General features: G+C 34.3%; 2 protein-coding genes across 2 annotated transcripts in view; both read right to left on the reverse strand.

The window, feature by feature from the left end:
- LOC134265761 (sushi, nidogen and EGF-like domain-containing protein 1) overlaps positions 1 to 6,807 on the reverse strand; it is a 56,225-nt gene extending 49,418 nt beyond the window's left edge. The window contains exons 1-3 of the mRNA XM_062747979.1: positions 6,661 to 6,807; positions 1,934 to 2,046; positions 1,565 to 1,840 (exon numbers count right to left, since the gene is read on the reverse strand). Coding sequence (XP_062603963.1) covers positions 1,565 to 1,840; positions 1,934 to 2,046; positions 6,661 to 6,706 — 435 coding nt within the window. The 5' untranslated portion in view covers positions 6,707 to 6,807. The remainder of the gene's footprint in view (positions 1 to 1,564; positions 1,841 to 1,933; positions 2,047 to 6,660) is intronic.
- A 3,083-nt stretch (positions 6,808 to 9,890) lies between these two features.
- Positions 9,891 to 14,480, reverse strand: LOC134265491 (uncharacterized). The gene is made up of 14 exons (XM_062747713.1): positions 14,310 to 14,480; positions 14,018 to 14,134; positions 13,722 to 13,902; positions 13,498 to 13,562; positions 13,234 to 13,338; positions 12,900 to 13,071; positions 12,649 to 12,734; positions 12,284 to 12,533; positions 11,915 to 12,172; positions 11,528 to 11,810; positions 11,247 to 11,396; positions 10,961 to 11,138; positions 10,663 to 10,814; positions 9,891 to 9,916 (listed from the first exon to the last, which is right to left on the reverse strand). Exons 1-14 carry the CDS (start codon positions 14,374 to 14,376, stop codon positions 9,899 to 9,901), a joined length of 2,082 nt encoding a protein of 693 aa, XP_062603697.1. The 5' UTR covers positions 14,377 to 14,480; the 3' UTR covers positions 9,891 to 9,898.
- Between the last annotated feature and the right edge of the window lie 8,274 nt (positions 14,481 to 22,754).

Raw genomic sequence — 22,754 nt, forward strand, 5'->3', positions numbered from 1 at the left:
CTAATGTAGAAATACGAAATCAAGAAATTCAAAAGAATTATACGACTTGAAAGATGTAGATTAGTTTACTGTTTAAGGTTGTTGCTAAAGACGGTAAGCTTTTTTTAAAAGCTCTACTTGTTGATGAATATTCCTTCATTTTTCAATTGAAAACCCCATATGAGGCCCCAATTTGAGAATCTGACGAGGAGTAACTTCCTTTTTATTTTAAAATATAAACAAAAAATGTACTGTAATTTATGTTTTTTACAAAAAATCTATAATTCTTTCATTCTATAATAATTATAGCTTAATTTTATGTCTTCAAATATGTCCTTAGTCAGGAAATATGAATCAGAAATATGAAAAAATAATAATCGTTTCACTTATATTTGTAATATCAAAAACAAATAAAGTTTTCATTTTTTTTAATGACATCTCTTAAAGCCACATTGGAACACACTAAACTTATCAAAATATTATGTGTATATAGTATCCTTCTTTACTTCCATTTTACGTTTAATGTCTGGTAGGGTAACTGTGTACCTTGTTTTACGTACATACATCATTGTATGATTTGAATGTTCCAAGTACGTATACGGTATAGCGTAGCCTGCACACATGTAACAGTTAGTGTTCATGTTTCAACGTAATCGCAGGTGTGTTTGGTATTTGTAATGTGAACTGAGTATATAATTACAACTGAAATAATTGTGATCAGGATGTTCAGACTTCTTAGCCCGTCTTGCTGTTAGAATACTGGACACCCGTTGGTATTTACTTGCTAATTTAGCTGTTTTAAACCCGTGTTTACGGTATCGTGTCATTGTTTGTAAACATTTCTTTTCCTGTCGTCTGTCAAACTACATACGCCGTAAATCAGTGCTATATACGAAACGCCAAATAAATAAATAGTTGTGTTGCTAAGATACATAAACGTGGTCAATTTAACAAAATGGCTAATTTTAAACAATATAGGAGAATTTAAAAAAGAAGTTGACAAACAACATTTTAACAACATCATAGATCGAATAACGGCATTTCGCGTTGCGCAGTTGACGTATTTTCGTCACGTTCGAATCACCTTAAGAAACACAGAGACTTTAAGACTAGTTCGCGGCGAGAAATATTCTTGATGACGAAGCTCTCGCGAAAATTTCTCGCACGCGAATAAAAATTGGGTTACAGTATGTTGTTTTACGTCTCATTCGAGAATTTCTCATTTTTGTTGAGATGTCACCATATACCGGTGAAGGGATTTAAATTTTGACTTTGACTCGACACTCCTGGCCATTGAGCAGTGAGGGTTCTTTATCGTGCCAACGCCTGCGTAACACAGGCCTTTGGATATTAAGATCTCATCTGAAGGACCCACAGCTTTCACTTCAGGTCCGGAGCGCATGGCGAAGGAACAGTTGCTACTTTATTTAAAGGACTTAAGACAGTGGCGGCCGAGATTCGAACTCCCGATCACAGAGCCAGCGCTCTACCGACTGAACTACGTTACCGTGAACGGTGACAAATACCAATGAGCAGATTTCAAAGCATTGATTCATTTTCAGTGTTAACTCTATGATTAACTTACGTGATCTTTTTTGTTATGAAAACTCGTATTATACCAGGTCACTACAAGCATCAATTCGGCCTGAAAAAAAGGCGTCTTGCTGAAATTTCGTACATCGTTAGTAGCATTCTTCAGTAAAGATTTGTTCCTGTAGACTTTGTAGGACACACTGTCATTTTTTAGCGTTTTTGGATGTAGGTCTGTCCAGAAGGGGGCCAAAAAGGGATAAGACGATGTCATATTTGGAGTAAAAGTTGTAATGGAGGCATTGAACGTGATGAGTCCATTTGTGCTAACCTAGGACAAGAAAACCGTTTACAAAATTTTACGTACCGATTTAAACAAATTAAGTAAAATAATTCAATTTCTAAGCAACGTAAATATTCATACATGAACTTGATAAAAAATGTCATTCCCAATTGGTATTCCTGGAAATAAATTGATTTCCTCTGTTGAATCGTCACCGCCGAAAGTGCTTCCCTCAAAAGGATAACGCTGATAACCTAAAACAAAACAAAAATATCCAAGTTTTAATTCATGTTCGTTCTTACTTTACGGTAACTGGGATGAGATCATTTTTCTTATTTATTCGTGGCTTTATAAAGTGTGTGTACACAAAAGGAATGGTCACCCAACCGTGAAACAATAGTCAATCTGATTAAAATCAGATCCTTTAATTCGCTCACTTATAACCTAACAATCATGCTTATTCAGCCAATCAAATGCTTCCATTTCTCGCGAAGAATTGATTCTTTATGGGATAAAATTTTTCTATTTCTGAAATATTTATCGGTGTTCGATTGGTTCACTGGACAGTTATATGGGGGTGTCTTTATTGATTTTTAGGTCACCTGAGTAAACTCAGGTGACCTATTGCTATCTGTTTTCGTCCGTCGTCGTGCGTTGTGCCTTGTCCGTTAACATTTGAACATTTTCAGCTTCTTCTCTGCAACCACTGAACCAATTTCAACCAAATTTGGCACAAAGCATCTATTGGTGAAGGGGAACAAAAATTGTGAATTTCATTATCCCTGCCCCCCTGGGGCCTGAGGGGTGGGGCCAAAACCACTAAAATTAATGCAATCTTTAAAAATCTTCTTCTTTACTCCTGGACATCAAGTAGTCAAACTGTTTGCATGATTGTAACCAGCAATGAGTCCTCTACCAAAATTGTGAAATTCATGGCCCTGGGGTCAGGGGTTCTAGTGCTAGGGCGGGGCTAAATAAGTAGGTAGGGAAAATGCATTATTTCTTTGAAAATCTTCTTCTCTGCTCCTGGGTATTAAATAAACCAACTAAGTACATAGTTATGATGAGCAAGAGTGCCTCTACCAAAATTGTGAATTTTATGGCCCCAGAGGCAGGGGTTCTGGTGTTAGGGCGGGGCTCTATTGATTATATTGTGAAAATACATGAATTCTTTGAAAATCTTCTTCTCTGCTCCTGGGTATTAAATAAACTAACTAAGTATATAGTTATGATGAGCAAGAGTGCCTCTACCAAAATTGTGAATTTTATGGCCCCAGGGTCAGGGGTTCTTGTTTTAGGGTGCGGCTCTAATGATTATATAGTGAAATGCATGATTTCTTTGAACATCTTATCCTTTGCTCCTGGTTAATATGCTAATGATCTAATTTCATATTTAAGGCCAGGATTTATTCTAAACGGCGGGTAAATAAAGCTGAGAAGATAGCAAAATTCATCGATAAGAGTGCCATTCAAAACGTTTCACCCGTTCAAAGGACAAATAAAATGCTGACGACTTTGTTGCACAATATCATACTGGTGAGATAATTATGTATTCGTTTCAAAAGTAACTGTCTGTAAATTATTTTCCTCCCCCAGGTTTTAAACTGCCCGTTGTAGCTATTGCATATTGCCAGCGACATTGTTTAGGTCTCTGTTATAGCTTACAGTCTAAGCATCATTCTTCAGAAAAGGGTTGCTTATGCATCAGATGTAATGAATATAATGAATAAAACTATGGGAGAAGTTAAGTCCATTTGAGGAAGAAATAAACAATAACCTGAAGAAATAAAAAAAAATTCAACTATTTGAAGGCAAGAATATACAAATATATACAGGCATGTAGTATCATTTGTATCAGCCAGAAAAATTATTTTACACTTAATTGAAAAAATGTTCACCCTACTCCCCAATACTCCCTGTCTGTTTTATGATAGGAATTATAATTTTAGAGATCAAGTAAATTTTAGAACAATGTCTTCACATTCACCTAACACATATTAAAAAAAATGAAGATATATTGAAAGACTTCTAAAGAATTGATTTTTTAAAATATATTTTGATCAACATCACAAAATTTATATAACTGGCCCAAACTGACAGATGATGAAATAAGCAATTAAATGTTCTACTTTTCTATTTGTAAGCATTATGTGTCCAGTGGTAAGGAGCCTATTAGGATAGCATAAAAAAAGAATGTACAAATGTTAATAATTGATTTATCAAAAAAAAAAATTATTTCCTTTTCCTTTGGGACTTTTTTATTCTCATGTTCAGAACTAAACCTAAACATTAAAAAAAATGCTGGCCTTATAATGAAGAAAGGGGTCTCTTTCAAAATAGATAATTTCAGGGCTGCTGGGTCAGGGGTACCAGGGGGGTACTTTTACTAAAAATGAATTAATGCTTTGAAATCTGCCCTTTGATAAGCAATGGTGCCTCTTTCAAAATTTGTGAATTCCATGGCTTTTGGATTAAAACACGAACCAAATACCATCGCTGGAAAGTTGTTACATGATACTCAGGTGACCTATAAGGCCCGTGGGCCTCTTGTTGTTTATCACATAAAAAGAAATCATTCCAAAACCCATGTGCTGTTTACACTATTTTTTTGAATTTCCGCTGTAGTCTTTTCTCGCCTCTCTAAATACTACTTTTCTCACATTTTGGTACAAACAGAAAATAAAATCATCGTCATGTATATCAGAGACAAACCTTGTCTCATGACAGATTTCACGTCATAATTTTCATATTTTTTGACATGAGAGCGATGTCCACTCTTGCTGATTAGAGCCTTGTGATCTTCACACAAGTATTAAAAAAAAATAGAAATCAAGATTCTTGTTACAGGGATATTCATTAAAACAGTAGCTTCAGTATCTTCACCATACCAGTTTCCCAATAAATCAAGCAATTTCATACAATTAATCCAAAAGCTTATCTAAATGGATTGAAGTCCATTCTGAAACCACGTGTCATACGACGTATGGAGTATATATATCATATGATATAGAATATATATATTTCAGTTGATTCGATACGCAAGAGCATGCTCTATGTATGAACAATTTCTAAAAAGAGGTAAATTATTGACAAGCAAGTTGATGAAACAAGAATATCAGCAGTCTCATTTATAGTCAACATTTCGTAAGTTCTATAGCCGATAAAATGACCTTGTCAGCAAATACAATTTATCATTGAGTCAAATGCTGACTGACGTTTTTCATACTAATTGTTAGCCCATGATTTATACACTGAATTGACGACGGATTTTTTCCGTTATTTCCCGACCATGACAAGGAGCACACGGCGGGTGTGACCGGTCATCAGGGGATGCTAACTCCTCCATGATACCTAATCCCACCTCTGATGTTTCGGAGGTCCGTGTTTGCTCTGCTCTAAGTCACATGTATAGTTTTCTGGAACATTGGCTGTTCCAACAATTTTACATACAATGATATATTCATCTGAAAATCAATAGTGAACAAATGTTTTACATTGAATGGATTTTGATACAGATGTAAATATAAGCAATAAAATGCTTTCTTTGTTTGTTAGTACGGGAATTAACGTCGCAGCAATTGCAGAAAAAAATTACATGAACGCGTAATTTTTATGTATTTTTTCTGCAATAGCTGCGACATTAATTCCCATTCTAACAATCAAAGAAAGCATTTTATCATTTAAATAACTTCTACAGATAGCTCAAAACGTTCCATCCAAATAGATAATTTTACAACTTCATTGCGCTTCATTGTAGTATTATCATTTTACAAACAGCGTGACAGTTTGCTTGATGGGGCGTGCTAAAACTTTGTGTGCTGATTATCATTTTACTCATCGATTGGATCAATGGAATCAATACTAATTTGCATATGAAACTCGGAATACAACAATCCCCTGATAATACTAGCCAATCACATTGTAAGGTTGTTTACCAGTACGGCATTTGTAGTCACTAGCAACACGTGGTCAGTCAAAGCCCGTTTCGTTTTCTGTCCTCAAAAAAGCATGTATTATATTTGTTGTGATTTGACCGGGTGGGTGTTTGGATACATATAAGAAAATTTAAAGAATGGAATTAGTAAGGCTACTCTGCTTCTGTTGTACTATGTACATAACTCTTTCAATATCATCATTATAGGAAGTAAAACTTACTTTTTCGTTCACATGTAATTGTTGTTTATTCAACGCGATTGGTCAGTATTGTCAGTGGAATTGCTGTGTTCTGTGCTTCATATGCAAAGTATTATTGATTCTATTGAAATCAAACACCCAATTGATGAGTAAAAATGATAATCAGCATACAAAATTTTAGCACGCCCTATCAAGCAAACTGTCACTTGTTAATAAAACGATAATAGACTCATTCTTTTAAGATATGCTCTAAATCCAATCCACGCAAGTTGTTCAAAATCAATAAAAGTATTAGTGCCAAATATCGTACACGCCAAATTTAATACCCCGGTACATTTACGGTACAACATAGAAGGGAGCTAAACCAGCTGTGCAAAATAGACGGCAAGATACGCGGAGGCATCAGAGTCATGTAACAAACTAGATGTCTACCTGAAGCAAAACAGTAAGATGAGGTACTCAGCCAAATTATAATATGCTGCATGTTATAACGGGGAGCTGAAGAACTAGGCTTATGATGTTTAAGGTACAAACAGAACTGCGATAACCTTCAGCTATTAAAATTTTTAGTGGTCTCCTAATGAATTTAACTGGTCATAGTATTTGTATGAAGTAGGTCTATTGGTCGTCTCAAGTGGATGAAATAGAAAGGCCTCGTCACAGTAAATATACATATGACAAATGAAATTTAATATCTTCTTGCTTTCGCGAAAGCAGGTCACAAAAATACTTACTTGCAGTTGAAATAACCACAAAAGATATAAAGTAAATTATGTTCATTTCACGTAGCTGGAACTTTGCCCCAAATCCAGGAAAAACAATAATTACATCACTTATATCGTTTAAAAAATCAAACTTCGAATTCTTTCTAACACATTAATATCCTGTCTTCTAATCATTAAACCAACAAACGTGCATTTTACAGAGGAGGAAGTTAAATTAAGAGTAGATATATGTAATTCCACAATCGTCAACTATTTAAACTAAGCAATAGGCTGATATAAATAACACACAATCAGCTCCATCATACTTCCTTAAAATAAGCATTTTCGCAAAACATGCAATCCAAGACACGTTTAAGTTGGTTTTGCCCCCCGCTGAAAGTGGGGGATATTAATTTCGGTCAGTCTGCCCGTCTGTCTGATTGCAAAGTACGTTACATGTACACATTTTTAGCTCTACTGGTCAGAGACCAGAAGAGCTTATGCGATAGTAATGCGTCCGTCGTCCGTCCGTCTGTCTGTCTGTCTGTCTGTCTGTAAACAATTTAATGCTACTCCTCCTACAGTTTTGGTCTGATTTCAATATAACTTTGCACACAAGTAGACTACACTAAGATACATAATTCTGGATGAACGGTGTTGCCGTGGTTACTAAAAATAGAAATTCTGTGAAATTCTTTCAAAATGCTACTCCTCCTACAATTTTAGTCTGATTTCAATATAACTTGGCACACAAGTAGACTACACTAAGATACATAATTCTGTATATTGGTTTTTGATTTCGATGAACGGTGTTGCCGTGGTTACTAAAAATAGAAATTTCTGTGAAATTCTTTCAAAATGCTACTCCTTCTACAGTTTTAGTCTGATTTCAATATAACTTGGCACACAAGTAGACTACAATAAGATACATAACTCTATATATCGGTTTTTGATTTTAATGAACGGTGTTGCCGTGGTTACTAAAAATAGAAATTTCTGTGAAATTCTTTCAAAATGCTACTCCAAATACAATTTTAGTCTGATTATAATATAAATGTAGCATGCAAGTAGACTGCACTAAGAACATAAAGAGACTTAATCAAGGATCATTATACTATTTATTGCTGTTGAAAAGTTTCAATTTCCAACTGCTTAAGTACTTTTCTCTTCCTTTGCTATAAGTACAAACCAGTAGAGCTTCAGTCTCGACAGAGACTTCTGGTTATTGAATGTACCTGTGACATTTTATACATAATTCCATGCTGTTATTCTGACTGGTAAGTAATACTGACCAAATCATATTCTATTTAGGACAATGCTTTTGACACGATTTCACACTCTGGACAAGATTGGTTATGAGAATGCTGGCATTTTCAGCAAACTCTCTAACAGATGCACTTGGAGCATAATGGCAGCAATTGTCAGCAACATTAGATGCTTAGATGGGTTTAGCTTTAAATCAAAATATGAAGGTAAATTTATCATCACTAAAAACTGAATATTTATACCCCCGCTCCAAAGGAGAGGGGGGAATACTGCTTTACCCTTGTGCGTCTGTCCGTCTGTCTGTCCGTATTAAATTTTCGTCGCAGTTTTCTTAGCAACTACTCATCGCAGAAGCTTGAAATTTTATTGCAATCTTCTCTGAGGCATGCCATATGTTAGAATTAATTTTTGTTCAAATCTGATGCCAACTTTCTGTTTACCCATGCGCCTGTCCGTTTCATATATAAAAATTTTCGTCGCAGATTTCTCAGCAACTACTCATCGCAAATGCTTGAAATTTTAACACAATCTTCTCTGAGGCGTGTCATATGGCGGGATTCCTGTTTAAATCTGATGTCAATTTCCTGTTTGTTCGTGCGTCTCTTTTTCATACATGTTTCATACATAACAAATTTCTGTCACAGTTTTATCAGCATCTACTCATCGCAGATACTTGACATTTTAGCACACTCTTTCGTGAGGCATGTCATATGGTTGGATTAAATTTTGTTCAAATCTGATGTCAACTTCCTGTTTGTCAGTGCATCTCCGTTTCATAAATTAACAAATTTTCGTTGCAGTTTTCTCAGCAACTACTCATAACAGATGCTTGAAATTTTAGAGCATACTTTGTTGAGGCATAAAGTATGGTGGGATTCATTTTTATATGAATCTGATGTCAAATTCCTTTTTATCCGTGCATATACCCGTAACGTTTATTAAGGTAGAATAACACACCTAGTGATATTTGTAATATGCATGCCTCTTTCATGTATAGAATCATTAACAACATTCCCAGAATGCAGATATTTATCCTTTATTTTTTACAATTTTTTTTTATTTTTTCAAATTAATTTGAATTTATTTAATTTTTAATTTATTATCTTTAATTTCATTTTCAATTCACTTAAAACATTCCCGTTGACTATGTAAGAATTAAAATACAACAAAAAAAATTTTTTTTCATCATACATTTTTTTATTATTTCTGAAAAAAAGTGTTTTTTTAACATTCATGTTCAATTTCCTGAAAACCGGTGGTTAAAACTGTACCAAAATCTATAAATAGAAAATACACATGATTATTGATGATATGCAAATGAAAAATTGAAATGAAATTTGATTAAGAAATCTACAAAAAATATTCTCAAAAATGCTGGTTCAGAAGATCTGGTTTGAAGAGTTATCTTTCTTAATATGGTAGGGCCCAAATAAACTGGTACTTTTACATGAAAATTTACATATATTTAATATTTTATGAACTAAAAATATTTTTTTTTGCTCAAGGAAATGGAATTATTGGTATTTACAGTATATATATATAGATAAAATAGTATGCAGTGTTACATATGGATAGGAAAATATGCTTACAGGTGTTAGAGCAAAAAGCAACTATATATATTTGAATGCATGATGAAGCAGAAAGATAGGGAAAAAAATGCACAGTGAACATCACGTTAAACACACAACAGCAGTAGCAAGGAAAAGGAAGACACACAAACAACAGGTAGACAAACATGTATACACAGCAACAAAATAAAAATATAACAATGAAAATGAAAGAAAACAAAAAAAAAACAAAAAAGAAGAAAACACAACAAATATTGCACTAAAATGATATGGAAAAGCATAGGAAATACACACTCAAAAATGCAGATAGCATCAATAAAGTTAATGAAAAATAAAATGATAAAATAACAAGTACATGTATACTTACATACTTCACTGGTATTTAAAATCACATAAAGATGACTCTTGTATCTTTAACTAATAAGTATCCATACTTACAGATTTTGCCCTTCCTAATATTATGCAAGAAAAAAAGGACACAAAATTATACTTTCATGTCAAAATCAAAGTTCAATCATATGGTCAATTGCAGATCAATTATAAGAATCATACTTCATGGCATTGAGATACTTTATGTACTGAAATGGGTGATAACTTTGGAAAGAATTGATTTATTTCTTGTAACTCTAATATTTCCATCTGACTGCTTCTCTGAAAGAATATTTTCAAGGCCCTCTGCTCCTCCCCTGTCAAAAGCAAGTTTCAGATGACCGTATGCCAAACCCGACTGTGCAATCTTTTTAATCATATAACTAGAGAGACATGTAACTAAAGGCTGCAAAGAGTTCAAACATTCAGTGGTCTTTGATTTGTATTCAATTGATGATAAAATAAAGTCAACACTGAAGCTATGTTTCAACAATATTTCACATGATAACCTATGATGTTTCACCAATGATTGTAAAATCTTTACATCTTCAACAGCTGAATGGGCATTGTATGCCACAGACATTGTATCTAACACCAGTTTTTCTAATCTGTACGTGTCCCTCTTTGGTAGAACTTCTCTAAATACATGTAGAGTATCTACAAAACCTTCAATGGGTAATGTACCACATGCTGGGTGATTTGATAATGTTTTCATCAATATCACAGAATCAAATACCTTTCCATTGTGACACACAAGGACAGGTCTGTGAAATTTGCTCAACCACATTTTAAAATCTTTGAGACAAGTGTCAATTCCTACACTCTCTACCTTTTCTTTGTGGCAAAAAAGTTCTCCTCCTACAACGTGAAGGCCTGTGACTGCTGTTGCAGATGGTGTGATGGCACAGCTAGGTAGGACATATCTGTTAAAGATGTCATCACCAGAAACACAGGCTAGCTGCACAATCTCTGATGAGGTACCTTATATAAACATGATATTAACATTTATTGTAATGAAATGGAATAAATTATATAAAAATATTATGAAGTGAAAGTGATACAATTAATGTAATGAGAACACATTGCAGAATAATAGTGTGTTGGCACTGTTTTTATAAAATTCTTACCTAAACCTGTAGTTTCTAGATCAAAAAATAAGAAGGTGTTCTCATTATTTGATACAGAGGAGGAAGCAGGTGGCAATGTCCTGTCTGGTATTTCCTGCAGATGATCAGGTTCTAAATTGCCAGCTAGATCTATTGCTGACTGGTATGTTGTCCCCTCCTTAACTTCAGAAGTTGATACCTGTTGAATAGTAAACATTTACAGAATTGTACAAAACTTTCAAAATAATCAATTTTTAGGGTAGTTTAAATTCACAAAATATGTACATGTACAATTAAATTCAAATACCTGTTTATTTGCTGCAGATTTGAGTTCCTTTCTACGTTTCTTACACTCCACGCTGCTTTTAACAATCTTCTGATAATCTCTTTTCCTGGAAGCCTTACTGATGTAGGAATTGGTGTGCTTTCCAGGAGAAAGGAGCAAATTTTCATACACCTGAAATTGTTAATGAGATTAGATAATACATAATAAAAATGCTTTTGATATTATATATTTGTAAGATAATCATATAATTTAGACATCAAAATCAGTTGGACATGTAAAGTTTTAATTTAAATGATACAAACCTTTGTTAGTGTTTGAAGACCTATGTTTTTTTGAGCCACCGCCGCTGCCACTCTGAATGATGTAGACTCAGAAGCACTGTAAAAGTTGGACTTTGGGTTCTTTGAGGCTACAGTATGGTTAAAACTTTCATTGGTCTGAGTGCTACCCACTTTAACAAGCTTTTCAGAATTTGCAGCATATTCTTCAAATATGGTCTTTAAATCAGATAGCAGATCTTCTCCTTTCATATATTTACCATATGGCAAACTTGTTGGTTTATATGAGGATGGATTTTTCAAATATCTGCAAGATGAAAATCACTTTACTGAAATAATTTACTTAATTAACATAATTATTATTTTTATTACTATTGCATTATTGTTTAGAAATTAACCTAGAATACTTACCCACACCACTCAGAACATCTTGAATGATCACCAAAAACATGGCAAGGAATGGCCTCCAAGTTTTTCTTCATGCTAGCTGCATCTTCACTCCCCTTGACAGCATATGCAAAGCACTTAGTCAGATGGTTTATTGCTTTTGGTCCAAGGTTATTATATCTTTTTTCCTTTCTAAGTGAATATAGCTTGTTTGTTACATTTTTCTTGGTATGGTTAAAATCTGAGAATTTTTCTAAAGACTCATCAAAAGATGCTCGAGCCCTACAAATACATAGCAAAATTATTTCAATTAATTAGCAAGTAATGACCCATTATTACAGTAATTCTAATTTCAGTATGAAATGTACAATTTTTTTAGCATAAAATTATAACCTTGAAATCGTAGTAGTATCATTATCCATGATAAGTTTTTTAACGTGAAATCCCTTTGATTTTAATTCATGAAGCATTTCTACTGCCATGTCAGACTCCATTGCCTTGGAGGATTTCTCCCAATTCTTTCTACAATCATGCTCTTTTGGATTTTCTTTATCCACCGCCCTGTCACAAAAACGACATTTTTTACAACGTACGGCATAACTTAAGACTTTTCCGGTATTCACTCCAATCATACTTCCATGACCTGAAATCAAAGAACACTATGTATAACTACATTTACATACAGTTATTCAGTTAAACATGCATGATATAAAAATAGTGGTAAAAGTTGCTACAAAAAAATTATTTTAAATACACACCAGATAAACTAGCATAGTTCCTTCCACTTCCTCTGGTTTGCCAGCCAGCATCAAAGGAAACCGCCTGGTCTTCTTCACTTTGACAACTGCAAATGAACAAACATAACTTTCTCTCAAATGAAACATGTATCTATATTTAATTTAATGCATTACAAAGTATAAATTCCATGTTATAAACATAAATGATGCTATTAAATATATATATATTCTTACTTTTGTACCAAAACAACATTGATATAAATTTTTCTTACCTTCTACTTTCAGCTGCAATTGCATCACTACACGTCTCAGTAGCAACTGCTTCAAATGCAGAACCTGCCTCTCGTTCCCTCCTTTTTAGGGTGGTTGGGGATATGTTCGGGAGGTTCAATGCAGCCAATAAATTATTGACTACACTTTCACCAATACCACAGAATATCATTGCTGAAGTTTATCAATATATTTAAATGTTATACAAATGCACTATATATATATGCATTATTAATCAGATTGTAGTGAAATGTTGTGTTTCAAAAACTTAAAAGAAGCTTCAATCACTCTAATTTCAAATAATAAAAAAAAAATAATTAAAATAAATCAACTGACCTGCACCTAATTTTGAGTTTACATCCCAAATGTTTTTTGAATGTCGTTTTCCTGTGGGAACATAGTTAATTTTCTTACAACTACATCTTAAGTGAAGGAGACTACCTGAAATTCAAGTATAAAGAAAAAGAATTACAAAATACTTAATCAGAGCAAATGTGTACACACACACACACACACAAAAAAACAGTATAAGTCAACAGTTACATACTATAAATAACATGCAGACATGATATTAAAATTCAATGAAAAAAATATCCTTACCTAGGCCATATCTACTTTCTCCAATGTATGATGTCAATTGTAATGGTTGTCCACAGCTTGAACACCTTTAATAATAATAATATAATTATGTGTTGACTTTTTATATTTGCTTTACATGTATTACTTTGGCTCAATACACAGCCCTATGTGCAATAATGCCCAACTTTAGTGCCGGGCACATTTATGGAAGAAGAAAAAGAAGAGTAAATGATAAATGTACAAACCCTTTTTCCAGTCCTTCTGCCAAAACATCAAGTTCAACAATATGTCTCCCTTGTACCGAATGGTGTGTACTGTATGTACAGGGGTCTTCATCGTCACATTTATCTGACTCCGAATCATTCTCATCTATGTTTTCATCTGGGTTTTCATCTATGTTTTCATCTATGCACATCTCACAATCATCTTAAGATTTTAATATTAATTTCATTACATAATCCCCACGTGCAATATATATGTGAATGTCACAGTGTGATATTCATATGGCTTAAATAGCTCATTTAAATATACTTTACAATACCTGAAGTAGATGATGATGTCGGTAAACTGGAATATGAATGGTCGTGTCCTACATCTTCATGTGGGGAGGGCTTTCTCGTTTCTCCTTTAAACTGTCCATTCCCATTTCTTTCCCGTTCTATGAAAAATGTCAAGTTTAATTGACAAGTTTGTCAGAACAACAAGACATTATATTGAAATACTTTAACAATGGTTACAGAATTTGAGAAAGCGGGTGTCCAGAAAGCTTGCAGATCACTGAGATGAAATATTGGACAACCAAGATAATAAAAACGTGTAAAAAAATATCCTACCTTCATTATTGTCATGCGTATAGAAATGGTCGTGTTCAATGACTTCAACCAAAGACAAAGTATTCATTTTCTCTCCTTTACACTGATCAGCAATCCATTGTGCCCGATTTTGTCGGTTTCTAACCGGTTATTTACATACTTGTTATTTCAGCGCTTAATTCTCAATGAATATGACCGTCACAAAAAGCGTTTAACAGACCCATGTATTAAATTATCTTTCTTACAAAAGAGTTCCAATTTTGGGTTCCTAATTGATTCGCCACACGGAAAATTCTCGTTTTCACCGGAAGAACTTAGATTTTCACCGGAAAAGCAGCCATTATGACGTTGTAGCATTCGTCCTTAACATGATATTGTATATTCACATCAGAGCGGGGGTATTACTAGTGAGCACTGGCTCACAGATTTCTTGTTTTCACTTAGTAAACACTTTCAGATATGTATTTTCTTCTTTCATCATTGAAAAATTGCAATTAAAACTAGAAAGTCTGCTATTGCAAGCAATAGCTTATGTCGTCCCGAACTGGACAAGACTTTCAATTTTTTTCATCACTAAAACAATACCCATTATAGCTAAGCTTGGAAAACCATCAACTCGTATCAGTCCTTTCAGTACTTTGATATAAAAATCAAAATTAAAGAATTTTCAGTTTTCCCCTGTTTCCATGGAAACTTTTCAATTTTTAAATCCAATGAGCACAATTACAGATACTAATCATTACATCAATAAAATTTCATGACGAATGTTCAAGGGACCAGAGAGAACACTCGCGGACAAAATTCGTCGCTTTTTTCAGGTTTCCATGGCAACGGTAGCCATTTTGAAACTGAATGACCACACAACACAACTACAACCAGTGATCCTCCTTTGAGGAAAGTTTCAGGAAGATTGTCCCAGCCATCTCCGAGAAACAGCTTGTATAACAAAACATGCGTACAATCGCAATATGTCGACTTCGTTCGGGACGACATAAATAGTTAAATTCATCTCCAATTTCTCCCGCACTACAAAGATCACATAATCTTTCTGCTCTATATTTAAAAATCTTCCAAGTTCAATTGGTAATTTGTGACTAATACATCGAAATTTGCTTAAAGCTGAACACTACTCGTAAAAAGGCATAGTCCGCCATATTTCCCGTTCTTCAATTAAAATTGAATTAAAAGAACCATAGAGTCTGATATATATGTTTTACATTTGGATATTTTACTTGAAAGGACGTTAATGGGATTCTAGCAATCAAGCTCTATGCTAAACGTGACGACTTTTAACTTTTCAATCGTCAACTTCCCTAAGTTATGCTGCTATATACCTTCATAACCTGCATACGAGGTTTATAGTTGGTTCGATGCGCAAGTGAGCATGCTCTACGTTTGTGCAATTTCTTGAACAAGGTAAATTACTGACAAAAAAGTTGATGAAACAAACTATCTGTACGAAAGATGTCTAAAAGGAGGCAGACGATTGACAAATAAATTGATTAAACAGTGATATCTATGATGGATTTTAACTGTTCAATCGTCAACTTCGCATACTTATACAGCGATATACATGTTTCATATCATCTGCATAGGGTGTTTATATCTGTCAATTGCTTCGAAATGCAAGAGCACGCTTCATATACTAGTATGATCAATTTCTAAAACAAGTACAGTTATTGACAAGTTGATGAAACAAAAAATATCAAAAGTCTTGGTTAAGTTATCATTTCTCAAATTTTTTGGTCGAGAAAATGATCTCTTCAGCAAATATAACCTATCATATGACAGGCGTTTTTCTTTCTAATTATTAGATCATGATTTACACAATTAATTGTCTATAAAGGATATTTTCGTTATTTCCTGATTATGACAACGGAGTACACGACACACGACGGGTAAGACCGGTATGCAGGGGATGCTCACTCCTCCATGGCCCCTGGTCCCACCTGATGCTTTGGAGGTCCGTGTTTGCTTTTCTCCTGATTTTTGTTTTTGTTAAAATGGACCTTGAGCGTAATTGAATCCTGCTCGTCATCTCCATATTTCAGTACCGTGTTTAGCGGGAGAATGACTCCTGTCCATAGGGAAAAGATACAACCTCTCTGTCGAGACTGAAGCTCTACTGGTTTTTACTTATACCAAAGGAAGAGAAAAGATGCAGTTGGGAATTGAAACTTTACAACAGCAATAAATAGAATAATGATCCTTGATTAAGTCTCTTTCTGTTCTTAGTGCAGTCTACTTGCATGCCCCATTACATTATAATCAGACTAAAATTGTTTTGGGGGTAGCATTTTCAAAGTATTTCACAGAAAGTTCTATTTTTAGTAACCATGGCAACATCGTTCATAAAAATCAATTAAGAAATAAATAACAAGTTTATAAATTTCAATGGGAATTAAAGTGGGTCGGTCACGTGATCAAATCCTGTGAAGGCCAAAGACCTTCTTAGAAGATTTGATCGCGTACCTACCCACTTCAACTCCCATTGAAGTTTATAAACTTGTTATTTATTTCTTATATATACGAGGGTTGTCCCAAAAAGTCGAAGACAATTTTTATAACTTTTTAGCACACCTGAGCCGAAGGCTCAAGTGAGCTTTTCTGATCACATTTTGTCCGGCGTCCATCTGACCGTCTGTCTGTCTGTCTGTCCGTCTGTCTGTAAACTTTTCACATTTTCGACTTCTTCTCAAGAACCGCAGGGCCAATTTCAACCAAACTTGCCACAAAGTATCCTTGGATGAAGGGAATTCAAATTTGTTCAAATGAAGGGCCACGCCCTCATTCAAGGGGAGATAATTGGGAATTAATGAAAATTTGGTAGCATGTTTTAAAAATCTTCTTCTCAAGAACCACTGTGCCAGGAAAGATGAAACTTATGGGGAAACATCCTCAGGTAGATTCAAGTTTGTTCAAATCATGACCCCCGGGGGTAGGGCGGGGCCAAAATGGCCGACCAAAGTTTTACATAGAAATATATAGGAAATTTCTTTAAAAATCTTCTCCTCAAGAACAACAAAGCCGTAATTGATCATATTTATATGGAAGCATCCTCAGGTAGTGTAGATTCAAGTTTGTTCAAATCATGACCCCCGGGGGTAGGGTGGGGCCAAAATGGCCGACCGAAGTTTTACATAGAAATATAGAGGAAAATTCTTTAAAAATCTTCTTCTCAAGAATAGCAAAGCCATAATTGATCATATTTATATGGAAGCATCCTCAGGTAGTGTAGATTCAAGTTTGTTCAAATCATGACCCCCGGGGGTAGGGTGGGGCCAAAATGGCCGACCGAAGTTTTACATAGAAATATAGAGGAAAATTCTTTAAAAATCTTCTTCTCAAGAATAGCAAAGCCATAATTGATCATATTTATATGGAAGCATCCTCAGGTAGTGTAGATTCAAGTTTGTTCAAATCATGACCCCCGGGGGTAGGGTGGGGCCAAAATGGCCGACCGAAGTTTTACATAGAAATATAGAGGAAAATTCTTTAAAAATCTTCTTCTCAAGAATAGCAAAGCCATAATTGATCATATTTATATGGAAGCATCCTCAGGTAGTGTAGATTCAAGTTTGTTCAAATCATGACCCCCAGGGGTAGGGCGGGGCCAAAATGGCCGACCAAAGTTTTAGATAAAATTATATAGGAAAATTCTTTAAAAATCTTCTTCTCAAGAATAACAAAGCCATAATTGATCATATTTATAAGGAAGCATCCTCAGGTAGTGTAGATTCAAGTTCGTTCAAATCATGACCCTCAGGGGTAGGGCGGGGCCAAAATGGCCGACCAAAGTTTTACATAGAAATATATAGTAAAATTCTTTAAAAATCTTCTTCTCAAGAATAGCAAAGCCATAATTGATCATATTTATATGGAAGCATCCTCAGGTAGTGTAGATTCAAGTTTGTACAAATCATGACCCTCAGGGGTAGGGCGGGGCCAAAATGGCTGACCAAAGTTTTACATAGAAATGTGTAGGAAAATTCTTTAAAAATCTCTTTCTCAAGAATAGCAAAGCCATGATTGGTCATGGGACTACTTTTGGACTTAAGCTTTTCAAGTATAAACCAATTCTGCTTTTTCCTAGCCACAATGCTCAGGTGAGCGATGTGGCCCATGGGCCTCTTGTTTAACATGCAACAGATACTAGCCAAATTTTGCATAGACGTAATGTATTCAATGTTCTTGTAAAATTGTAAATTCTTAAATAGATATCTTTCATATTAATTATATTGGAAAGATTTATATGAAGGCCGATATGGTGTGTCGGCGCACGAACAAAATTCGGAATAATTTACGCATATAACTATTACATTTGCTATTATTTCTTTGGTACTATGTAAAACATTGAACTCATATTTAAATCAGTGAAAACAGAATCAAAATCTTAATAACATGTCAAATTTTCATATAAATAGCATTAGAAACTCACTATTGGTGTCATGATTTTCAAAGTGTTGTTGGAAATGAGTTTGATAAAAATGACGTCGTCAAACGCGTAACCGGCGCACGGAATGAAATGTTTTGGATATGGTCTATATGTCCAAAGACGGAAAAAAAGAGTACAGAATTGAAGTGACATTTCACACTAGATTCTAATAGAGAAGTTGTTTTTAACTGGTATGAAATTCAAAAATAGTTTTTCCTCTATACCGAGAAAAGTTACTGCATGTAAGAAGTAGAGTATTGTTTGTGAAACACAGACAGTGGGAAATGTTCTTGGCCACGGACAGACTTCAAACAATGTATATTCTCTGCTGCCTACAATGGAAGGTGATCTTTCGACTAAAGTTCGACTGAAATTTGAATCTAGTAAAAAAAAGTGATAAGGACAGTAGTGAATTTAAATACATGTAAGTCCCTTTGTCAAGAGTGGTCTTTCATTTTTAAAACAATTATTGGAATGTTAGCAGACGCGTGTGTAGCAGAAAAAGAGATCATAACGTTAAGAGACGCAAATTTCGCTTGCTTTTGTGCGCCGATGTACACTTACATGCTTTCTCTATTTTTTCATAATTTTCTTCTTAAATGTGATATCATCATGGAACTTGAAATGCATGATCATAAAATGGTACTCTTTGCTATGATAAGAAAAAAATTTAATTCGGTAAAGAGAAAATAAACTGTTTTCCTTGTCTACAACTTTTTGGGACAACCTTCGTACATTTGAGATGGACAATTAAACATTAAATTAAATATATTTGGATATAAATATTGCACTAACCGGTCGCCGTAGATTTCCGTCAAAAGTACGCAAGGTTTAAATCGGCTTGAAGGTATCACACCGGTAATTGTTTTCACTATATAATTCTATATAATAAAAAATCTTTAAAAATCAGGTATTTGTTTACATGAAAAAATATTTAGCAGGAGGTGTTAAACATTACCTGTCACATTAGCTGACACCAAAAAACAGGGTACCTACACGGCATTTTCGGACTTTTTCCTTCTGCAAACAGGGCTACCCTCAAATCCACATGTTTTCACTGTGTTTATAAACACCTCGAGTGCATCACAGGAAGTAGCCTCATATGCCCTGAAAAAAATAGTTCCTGTCAAAAACCTTTATTTATTCACATAGTACATAAAATTTACTAGGCGCAGGTACCAAAGTTGTAAAAATGGCTTGGAAGAAAATAGAAAAACGTCTCAAAAGAAAAGAAAATTAATTTTATATATATGGACCTACATTTGAATAAGTTCATTTTGATTGGTCAATTACCGGTGTGATACCTGAAGGCGGTCACGCTTCAAATTTGTCCGGCTAAGAATTCTGTTTCGAACGGAATATTTTGTTAAAGGCTACTTGTGATCAGTAATAGTGAACAGCTTCTTGTCTGGGAATATTTTTATATGTGAAAATTAATAATTAATGCTGAAAAGACACAAGAAACACGTTCGAAGATTGATGACAAAAGTTGGAGGAATTTCGGTCGCCTGGAAGGGATGGATAGATCCTATGGATAAAGACACTTGTCCGAACCAGTTAATTTGCAACCAAAGTTAACTTTGATCAAAAACATTCAATCTACGATTACAGTAACTAAAGGCATATTTATGATGTTAACACGGAGACACTAGCGACAGCTTACATTAAAGTTCGACAGCGCCGGTCGAGGTGTTTCTTAGATGTTCGTGGCTTGATTACATTGCTTTGATATTTTCCAACACATTTACACATTTATTGTGAGTAAATTTTAATGGAAAAATATAGTTTTAGCCGATATCATAAAGATTTTACTTAAAGTCTACCAAAAATAAGGATAAACGTTAGAGACTGTGCTGCTGACAAAAGTGACATACAACTTGTAAACAAAAAGTCTAGTTTCTATCGGTATTTTCTCTATGTACACAGGTTAAATCGATCGTCAAAAAATGTATGAAGTACTTGTTTACGTTATAAATACGTTATAAATAAAACAATTATTTTACTTGCTTATTTTGTTCATTTTTATACGGAAAGCAAGTCATTATAGGAAAAAGAGTACCAAAGACCCAGATTTTAACATCATTTCCTGGTTGAACAAGTTGAAGCAGAGTAATAAATGGGTAGGCTTTACCTGATTGGCTGAATTCAGGTATGTAAATATTTTCATTTTAAAGTAAAAATATTAATGTTTGAAATGAATGATGGAATGTGAGAATATTACAGAAAATATAGAAATACCAGGGGAGATTGTAGGAGTGGGGATTGATATTTTTGGCAGGGTATCATTTACTGCCGATCGCTGTAAGTTCTAAATAACTGCTAATCTGACCTATAAACGCCGCGGCACGGTATTATTTTTTTCCGTGTTTTAATAAGTGCTTAGAACGAACTTTCAAGTGATATCATAGATTTGTTTGAACGGGAATTAGTAAATTACTTGGAGGGCATTAGGTTTGTATAGAATTCTATGTGGAACTAATTGGTACTCTTTTCCCTATATTTGTAAGTAACAGTAGATATTATTGCGCCGTGTGATTCGGCCATGTATTGACCTCTGACCTCTGAAAAACTTCATACAGAATTAAAGATATTTTTTCTCTGTATGTTTATAATGGAAAGATACCACAAATGTATATATAAACCGATACACCAAATTGTGTATCTAAGTGTAGTCTACTTATGTGCCAAGTTATATTGAAATCAGACCAAAACGGTAGGACGAGTAGCATTTTGAAACAATTTCACAGAAATTTCTATTTATAGTAACCACGGCAACACCATTCATCGAAATCAAAAACCGATACACTGAATTATGTATCATAATGTATTCTACTTGTGTGCCAAGTTATATTGAAATCAGATCAAAACTGTAGGAAGAGTAGTATTTTGAAACAATTGTTTACAGACAGACAGATGGACGCATTACTATCGCATCTGCTCTTCTGGTCTCTGACCAGATTGGGCCAAGGAGTGAGAAGATATGCTCCGGACAAGAGATCTCGGACGGACAGACTGATCACTATAGGGCGCCCGCCAAGCAGGGCCTAATAAAACAGAAATATATTTTATAGAATTTTGCGTCAGCCAATGGAGTCATGTAGGTGGGTGCCTTCTATTTTAGATCATGTGTTTTTTTACGCTCTAGAATTTTTCGTTTTTCTCCCTTTGCCCTTTTATAAAAGTTTACGTACACGGTGTAAGTAAATGATCTATATGTATTATCTGGGGCATTCGAGTCTTATCAAGGGTAAATAAAATCGAACATATACTGTATAATTATATAGAGACAAGCAGTGTGATACTTATAAAAGAGCGGGCCAGAACTATAGGTCTGTGGGCATATCGTTACAAAAGACATTTTAACTACCAAATTCTAAATCTAAATTGTCTTCCTGTTTACTACAGTGGATTGTGAAGTACTTGATTTTAAAGGAAAAATTGTCCGTTCACGGGTTTTGCGGAGCGAGTTGAATCTCATTTATATTTATCGTAAATAATACTACATACATCTTGCCTACACATTGTATTCACTGTTTACTTAAAACCAGCTATTAGAACACCCTCAATAACTATATTTTTACCTTTAAGATCTCAAATTTGTACTTTACCAACCAGGATTGATTTACTAATGGAATCATTACCAACATTTCAACCATTCAGAACACTTATCAATGCGGTGTTGATAAATGAAAGCATCAACGCCTCTAGTAATCAGGTAGCTTTACTCTATCTAGAGAAGTCAGACGGGCCTAACAAGGAAGATCTATATTTAATGTTCTGCCATAACTCCGTGGATTATTCGCTTCACTGAATGAAAAATGTCGTTCAATGAGAATTACTTTGAATTGACGTATGACACATATTTCTTCCAAGTATGAAAACGTGTCCATTCGAAGAAGTTCATTTTATGCTCTTTTTTTTTGGGGGGGGGGGTATATATAAAATTTTAAGCATTTAAAGACAAACCATAAAATCATGAAATCGCGGACTTTCCTTTATATTTCATTTTATGAGAACGAAGTCTCAGATTA

The sequence above is a fragment of the Saccostrea cucullata genome, unplaced genomic scaffold (genome assembly GCF_032062105.1).
Source record: "Saccostrea cucullata isolate Sc308-1 unplaced genomic scaffold, CSIRO_AGI_Scuc_v1 ctg157, whole genome shotgun sequence".
Taxonomy (NCBI): Eukaryota; Metazoa; Mollusca; class Bivalvia; order Ostreida; family Ostreidae; genus Saccostrea; species Saccostrea cuccullata.